Source organism: Alligator mississippiensis, chromosome 7, assembly GCF_030867095.1.
Source record: "Alligator mississippiensis isolate rAllMis1 chromosome 7, rAllMis1, whole genome shotgun sequence".
In the NCBI taxonomy this organism is placed as follows: Eukaryota; Metazoa; Chordata; order Crocodylia; family Alligatoridae; genus Alligator; species Alligator mississippiensis.
The window spans coordinates 67403547-67412198 of NC_081830.1; the positions used below are offsets into that span (position 1 = coordinate 67403547).

The 8652-nt window shown below is 43.9% G+C and overlaps 1 protein-coding gene across 1 annotated transcript; it reads right to left on the bottom strand.

The window, feature by feature from the left end:
- Nucleotides 1–1649: 1649 nt before the first annotated feature.
- On the bottom strand, nt 1650–2735 carry LOC132251924 (P2Y purinoceptor 3-like). Its single transcript, XM_059731863.1, has one exon. It carries the CDS (start codon nt 2733–2735, stop codon nt 1650–1652), a length of 1086 nt encoding a protein of 361 aa, XP_059587846.1.
- Between the last annotated feature and the right edge of the window lie 5917 nt (nt 2736–8652).

Sequence of the window (8652 nt, forward strand, 5' to 3'; positions counted from 1 at the left end):
ATTCATCCTGATAACTGCAGTTTTTGTACAGCACCTAGCACATTGGGGGTGCTACTGGATATGCAACATACACCACAATGAAATAATACAATATTCACATTCCTTGTCAATCCCATCTATAGTAGCCAAGTAAGATGTCAGGCTGCAGATACTGTATACTTTTGCCATCTTAATTCAGCAGGGCCCTGAAATTCCCTATATGCATATGGAAGAACAAATTGATAAAATGAAGAGGTGTTTATTTGGTGCTATTCTATTTATTCTTCTTTGTCTTGTAGGCCACTTATGGAAGCACAACAGTCCCTATGGACTGACCCATCTGCTTGTCCATGAGTAGATCCTTGCTCAGGCCTCCCTCACTTGCCCAGTGTCTGGGGTGTTGGGTTCTATTTATTTCAGGGTTTTGTTCCATAAAAGAGCTTCATTGCTGCTTCCATGTAGCCTGAATGATTGGCAAGTGGGATCCTCATCAGTTGCAACGAGGACTAGGATTGCTTACAGAACAAAGGTACACTTGTTGGTATCCGTTAATATCTTGCACAAATAAAACAATATACTTAATTCTACTGAGGTAACTAACTGTGTGTGTTAATAGATAAAATCTGCCTGTGTCCCAGAGTTCATGATCTAAGATGTATACAAAATGTGACTGGTGAAGATGGGTAAAAAAATACACTTTTTTGTTGTAGTGCTAAAACATGTTCTGTACAGCATGTGAACTTGAAACCATGTCATGTGCTCATTTCTACATTGAAAAATTGTCTTTTGGTGGCAACATCCAACTAGAAATAGAACAACAATCTGTGGCAGCTTGCTGGCCAGATCCTTGGCCTAATGGTAACTCCCTTCATTCTGAGCTGCTGAGCTATCTGGTCATTCTGTGATTATAAATGTTGTTTTAGGGCTGTAGAACTCTGACTCCTAGGAAATAATGACACACAGGTCTTGCTGGTTGTCACCTGAAGAAAAATTCTTGTAAACCAAGAATCTAGCAAAAAGAAAGACTTGCATCAAAAATAAGGTGTTTGTACTAAATTAACCAACATTTTCTCTGAAATACTTTTACCTTGTTGACATTTCTAAGGTCAAGACCAGACCCTCTGATCACGTCCTGTGCTCAGCAGCCCTGGCTAGCAAATGAAATGACCAACTTTCCTCTTGCAAGTGCAGTCAATGAAGCAGCAACAGACAGGTCTTTCTTTGCTTCAAAAAAAATTTAATGCGAATGAAGATGCTTTAAAATTATAGTAAAGTGGTTTTAGTATCTAACTTATACCTGGAGGTAATGAATTGCTTACCTCCATTTCAACCTCAGTCTTCCTCACCTTGTACCCATTCCAATTTGTACATGTTCACAGTTCCCCTTTCCTTGGTGAAAGAGAGCTAAGAGGAGGTTTAGTGTTACTGTTGCTGTTGCTTGACATACAAAATGCTTACAATTTGCCTCAAAGTCCTTCATAAATACTTCCTTATAAATAACCCCAGTCTGTCCTCACTGAAGCTTTTCTCGTGACAAGAAAAACTTTAATTACACGGCATCTCTTTTATTGGTGTAGGTGAGTGGTTTTCTGACTTTTGAAAGCTATGCACCCAGTCATTTAAATTGCTATATTCACTCTTCATTGGAACAAAACTGCAATGACAGGAAGTTATTGGAGGTTACTTTCTCCAGGCTTTGCTCCCATACCTGAAGGAGTAGTCCCATGAGGTGCACCTGTCCCCTTTGCTTTCACAGCTTGCTTGGGAAGGCGATCCCCTTTATGTAGCCTCAGTTCCAGAATGAGTCTGGCTCTGTTAGTTTGACCAGAAAGAAAATACAGGAGTGGGTTAAAGCAGCTGTTGAGACTCACCAGTGGCCTCCAGATCTTATAGGATAAGCTGATGCTTTGTAAGAGGCGGCAGTCTGTCACTCGATAGACACGGCTGAAAAGGTAGGCAGCACGAGTAACATGGAATGGAAGTAAGCAAACTGCAAAAAGACCGCACACGAGCAGGATAGTTTGGATTGATTTAGCTCGAACAGCACTGGGAAGGGGGTTGGTTTCCCCAGTGTTTTGAATCAGGCTTCTGATCATCAAACAGTAGCAGATTAAAATGATGACAAAGGGGAGGACAAAACCAGATGCAGTGAGAGCCATGCCGTAGGAGTAATAGTTGCCAAAGTTGTCGGGGCTAGTCATGTCAAAGCAGACTGTGTGGTTATTGATGGTACCAGTGCGAGCATAGATTAAAGTGGGGAAGAGTTGTAGAAATACCAGTACCCAGCACACAGCAGTGCCAATGGCAGCCAGTCTCCTGGTCCTGTAAGGCAGTGAACGGATGGGGTAGCAAACTCCCAGAAAGCGATGGATGCTGATGCAAGTTAACACCCAGATGCTACCATAGAGGTTGCAATAAAACAAGAAACGCACCATTTTGCAGAGGAACTCTCCAAAGGGCCATGTATCCTGCATGCTATAACTAGTGATAAGCAGAGGCAGAGAGCAGAGGTAGAGGAGATCAGCCACTGCCAAGTTCACCAGGTAGATGGTGGTGCAGGTCCACTCTTTAGTGCGGCAACACAGCCATAGCATGGCACCGTTTAGGAGCAGCCCCAGCACAAACACACAGCTGTAGGCAAAGGGTAGTAAAATGTGCTTATAGCTCTCTACCAGGGGGCAAACTGCTTTTTCTGAGGTGCCATTCACTGTTGCCTTCAGCCTCTCCATTCCTGGATGCCGCCTGGGTTGCCACATCTTGCTTTTGCTGCTGCTTTCTGATCAAGTCCTCTGCCTGCCAGAAATAGAAACAAGCACAAGCAATAATTGTTGCTGCTGCCGCCACTGTCATTGCCTCTTGCTGTCTCAAGCTTCAAAATCTTACTTAATGCTTGTTAAATTCTCTGAGGATCTATAACTTATAGAAGTGCTACCTGTTATTTTATCACTTGGTTTCAAACTAAGTAGCAACTGCTACAAAATCACTTTGAAAGATGCATGAGGACACCGCTAGTATTATGTAAAGGCTATTACATGAAACATGTAATACATGTTACACGTAAAGTATCCTGAAACAAGGGGCCTCTGCTTTGACCTTTAGTGTTAGCTGAAGATCTACTTAAAAGTGCTTCTCAGTTATTTAATATAATCAGCTATAACATTACTCACAACTCCTTTGTCATGTGGGAGAAATCCTTTTCTTTCTGCAGAGCTATGAATTCTTTACGCGGCTAACTTTCTCCGCTGAAGGTATTTTTGGGACTGGAATGTACCAGATGATCTTGGCACCAGGCAACAGAGTGCCCTACTGAATACAACATGTTATGGGACAGTGGATGCTGTTGAGTGGGCGGAGGATGGGAGCACAGATATTTTTGCATAAAGTCCTGCTTGAGATTTCTGATTTGTTTTTGTATTGGTATTACAGGCAATTTGTTTGATACAGGATGGAAATTTGCAGATTAACCATAGCAACGACTTGACATAGAAAACAAATTTGACTGATAACCACAGGTGGTAGTGTTTTAGGGCTGTAGAAATAAATTCAGAGACCTGCGGGATAGAGAAGATTTCTGCACAGTGCAGAAACAGCCATTCAAACTACCCCAAAATGATTTATATCAGAGGAGTTGGTTCCTAAGGAGATTTCACAAATTTCATAGATGTTAGGGCTGGAAGGGACCTCAAAGATCATCAAGTCTAGCCCCCTGCCCCAGGGGCAAGAAGTCAGCTTGGGTTAAAGGACCCCAGCAAGATAAGCATCCAAGTGTTTCTTGAATAAGTCCAGAGTAGGTGCCTGCACCCCATCTGGATGGAGTCTATTCCAGGTCTTGGGGGCTAGGACAGTAAAGAAATGTTTTCTTATGTCCAGCCTAAAGCGGTCTTGTAGGAGTTTATGACCGTTGATCCTTGGATTTTCCTTGGGGTGCTCTGGTGAACAGACTTGGAAGTGACTGGTTTCTCTGCTTAGTTGCCTCTTCTTTGAAAATATCTTATTAGGAAAGCTTAAATAAAAAGTTTTTAATGACAATAGTTTATCTCTAATTTACCATATTTTTCTTAGATACAACATGCCCTCAAGTATAACGTACCTCCTCCTTGAAAGATGGAATGAAGAAAAAAGACTCTTTCCAGAGATGTGGCTGCATAGAGCAAGGACGACCTTATATCCCTTTCCTGCTTAACTATAGCTGAATCCTTAGCTGCTACTGAAGACTAGTGTCTATGGGTAGGTCTATGATTTTGGAAAGCTGGGTAACCTGGCGGCAGTACATCTAATATGGAAAAGTCTACATTTACAGGACTTCTGTCCTAAGAGAGGAGAGACATTATATTGTGCATAATACAATACAGGTGCATGTATGAGGGAAGGGGATGGGGGGAGGCTAGGCAGCTTATTGGGCTCAGTTCAACACTAGCCTAGGCAAATGAAATGACAGATGAAAAGGTTGGGAGGGGAGTGTCTAGAAGCCAACTGGAGTGCCCAGCTCTGTTTATTTGTTTAAAAAAAACCCTCTAAAGATTTGGCATAGGTCCTTAAAGGTTGTTTTGAACCTATACAATCTGAAGTTGGTAACAAGCTGACAGCCATGAGGGCAAGGGAAAGAAGGTACCTTGTTTCAACTGGTAGAGAACCTGTGGAGGATTGTGTTCCTGGCACATTCGGGCGGCAATAAGGATTTCCATGATGCTCATCTGAACTTGGACTTTCTGATTATGAGCTAAAGAGTCTGTGCTAAAGAAACTGTGAAATAAACCCGGTGCAGCTGGCTGACAGCAAATTTGTCCTAAGGAAGGTTGGCTTGATTAGTGGAATATCTTTTAAAAAAAAAAACACCTGTAGATTGAAGAACACCGAGCTATTAAGTCAGTTGACTCCCTCAGCTGCCTGAATAATAATACCAGAGCTGATGCACTGAGGAATCAGACTTGAGTGCTTTCAACCCTGGGCAGCAAATAGGCTCCCCTGCTTACATACATCCCAATTTTGGGACATCTATCTATTTATCTGTCTATCTATTCTATCGGAGGGCAAGGCAGTTTATGTTGTATACGAGAGAATATGGTAGTTCTAGAATTCCATAAAAAGTAGGAGGCACGAATTCTTGTGGGTGATATCTTTTATTGGACCAACTGCATATTTGGGAAAGACATAGGCAGGCTTTCATGTAGCATAGTACCTCAAGCCTCTTGAAGGAGGCACATGCCTGAGGAAGGGTACTTGAAAGCTTCTCAGCCGTACAGTTGGTCCAATAAAAGATATCACCCACAAGAATTCTTGCCTCTTGAATATTTCTGGACTACCATGACAATACCACCACCTCTATGCTACCATAAGAAAGCAAAATGTTTGAATGATTCAAGGGATGTGCATTGTTTAGGGGCTTTTAATTATAAAGACACCACTCAAACAGTACGAAGCTAGACTGGGTTGATGCATTTTTTTTGTTTCATTAGGGGAGAGCTTATTCACTTTCAACTGATTGAGTACCAAAGTCACAGTGCTTTTTAGTGGTTTGTTTTGTTTTGTTTTTTCTGTAGTAATAATGCTGGCAGTTTTATGAATGATATGTTTTGTTGCTAATATTCTGGTACAGTTAGCCCCAAATAGTGATACTTACTGTGATTTTTATAAATTAGTCATTTATTTGATATACAAAATGTTCTAAAAATGGGTTGGTACAGATATATATATTAAAACCTGTATTCAACTCAATGCTTTCACATGATGGGTTTGTGCAGTCACTTTATGTGATAGTTGTCCATGTGGGCCTTAATATCTCTTGAGCCTTTGTACATGCCCACTGTCAGTTGAACTGTACACTCATTTTAGCATGTGGAATATGACCTTCATGAGAATAATCTGTTCCTTATTTTATTCTGTTACAAAACATACCTACTCTGTAGTCTCAGTGAGGGGTTGGCAATCTATAGCCCATGGGCCAGATTCAGCCTGTGAAGTCATTGGATCTGGCCTGCAGAGGTGAGGCTTTTGTTGCAATTACTTTCTCTGTGCCACTGTAGGGAGAAGTGCCTGTGGCAGAAGGCCACCTCCATTTCTCCCCAAAAACTCTGCTCTGTGACAATTTGGTTAAGATGGGCCCTGCAGAGGGTACACACCTTACCCTATCTCTAGGTAACCTGAACTGGATACATTCCTGAGGGAGGAGGGAAACCTGCTCCCTCTGCCTACATGACTGGTATCACAGACCTGGGTGAGGGGCTTCGGCTCCCTGGGGAGCTAGGAACTGCCAGTCTGCTCAGCAACTAGTGATGCATTTCAAATTGGTTGGCTGAAAGCCAACAGGTGCTGGCCTCCATTGGACTAGGTAAATGAGGTCATATGGGCTATATAAATTAAGGACTGCCCAGGAGGAGGGGGCAGCAGCCATGAGGAAGACTCAGAGAGAGAGTGAGAGAGAAGAGCTGGACTATCTGAAACATGCTCTCTTTCTCAAAACTCATGATCAAGGAACTGCCTGCCTCCAACGGGAATCTCCACCTACCTCTGGATGATACTTGTGAGTAAGCTACTTGAGATCTAACTAGCTATATAGCTTGCAGTAACTCAGATGTGTGATCAAAGGCTACCCAGCCATGCCAGTTTGCTCTATGGGATTTCTCTGATATTGCTCTACCCTGTACCCTATTCCAAACCTACTCCTTGTAACCAATAAAGTTCTCCTTTGTACCTAGCATGGGAGACTTATTGGGAGTGGGTCTAGATTATGCCTTGGGGTCCCCTTGGTTCAGCTGACTAAGGGAGACCACTACTTGTGCTTCTGACCGAGAGAAGCATCCCAAGTTCTTGAAGTGAATCAAGTACCCTTGAGAGCTACTAGGCCTTTGTTTCCCAGGGTGCACAGAGCCAGAATCAAGCCCAGCCCTGGGTGGTGGCAGTGGAACCCCCAGGCTAGCGGGTGTGCTCCAGGAAGGGGGTCGGCTAGACATGAGGCGCCCCCAGGGAGGAACTCAGGGCCTGGAAGGTGGTCAGGCACAGTGAGGTGGGCGGCTCAATGCAGGAGCACCCCCTACTGGCCCGCCACAGTGCCTGCTGTGAATGCTCTCCCCATGCTGCCGTGGGGTGAAGTGCTGGCTATGGATGGGTCCTAGCACCTACCTCTCACCTGAGGTGGGCTATTCTGGCTTACAGCTGGAACGGGTTGCCTACCACTGGTCTAACCTATGTCTACTCAGGGTTCCCACTTGTTTAGGGATATAGCTGTAAGCAAGGCTGCATGTTCCAGAACTGAAACACCTCCTTTTGGGTTTTTATATAGTGCCCAGCAGAGTGAGATCTCAATTCAAGACTGGGGCTTCTAGGCAGCACAATAACACACATGTCTGAGAAGCTAAGGAGGAAGATTATCATCACAAGAACATTGTTGTTTTCCACCCCATTGCAATTTAGTTACCCCATGCATCTTACTAGCTTGTAGCTGTGATTGTGTCTGTGAATCTGAGGTCTCAGCTGCCACCATCGAGTGCATGGCTTAACACCCAGTAATAGAATCTCTTGCTGATTTTTTCCCGCCCCCGCATCCTTCAAGGAAGTCTGGTGTGCCATTACTCAGACCGAGAACAATAAGGCACCAGGACCAGAGAGCATACCTGCAGGGGTCTTCAAAGCTGGTGGAACAGCACTAGCACAAAAACTTCACCAACTTCTCACCACAATATGGGTTAACAAGGAAGCTGCACTGGACTGCCAACATTGTGACCATCTTCAAGAAAGGGGACAAGTCAGTGTGTGGGAACTACCAAGGCATTGCCCTCTTCTCTATTGCCAGGGAGATTCTTACTTGCATCCTTCTGAATTGCCTCCTCCTCCTTGTCAAAGATGTCCTTCCAGACCCCCAGTGTGGCTTTAAACCATCACTGAGTGTCACCGACATGATTTTTGTTGCATGATGGATCCAGGAGAAGTGCAGAGAGCAACACCAGGAGCTGTTTATGGCATTCATTGATCTAAACAAGGGCTTCAACTCCATCAGTTGTGAAGCCTTATGGAACGTGCTGGCTAGGTTTGATTGAACACTGAAGTTCATCAGTGTCCTCATGCTACTTCATGATGGGGTGACCTCCAGTTCTTTACAATAGATCAGAGAGACCCATTTACCATCTGTACTGGTGTCAAGCAGGGCTGTCATCGCCCCAGCCCTTCTCTCCATCTATCTTGCTGTGATTTTTCTTATTCTTATCTGTCACTGCCTTCCTCCTGGAATTGAGTATCAAATCCACTTTTCAACCTGCAAAGCCTTCACAGCAAAGCAAAACTTACCAAGACCGGCATCATCAACCTTCAGTACGCTGACTACTGTGTTGTCCTTGTGCATATTGAGATCGATCTGCTGTTCACCTTTTGACCTTTTTCAGGTGCCTATTATAGCCTAGGACACTCCCTTAATATTGGGGAAGACCAAGGAGCTCCATCAGTCTGCCCCAGCACAAGCTGCCCCCATCCCATCACAAATTACCATTGGTGGAGAACCACTGGAAAACATACAGCATTTCCCATATCTTGGCATCCACCTCTCCCAGTCAGTCAGTCTTGGTGTAGAAATTGAACATAGGATTTGCAGTGTCAGTGTATCTTTTGGAAAGCTGCTTTGCTTTGTCTTTGCCAACTGAGATCTGCAGATGGAAACTTAAGATCTTGGTCTATAATGCAGTG

Coding starts and splice junctions, on each gene's coding strand:
- LOC132251924 (XM_059731863.1), bottom strand. CDS start 2,735: ATGTGGCAACCCAGGCGGCATCCAGGAATGGAGAGGCTGAAGGCAACA.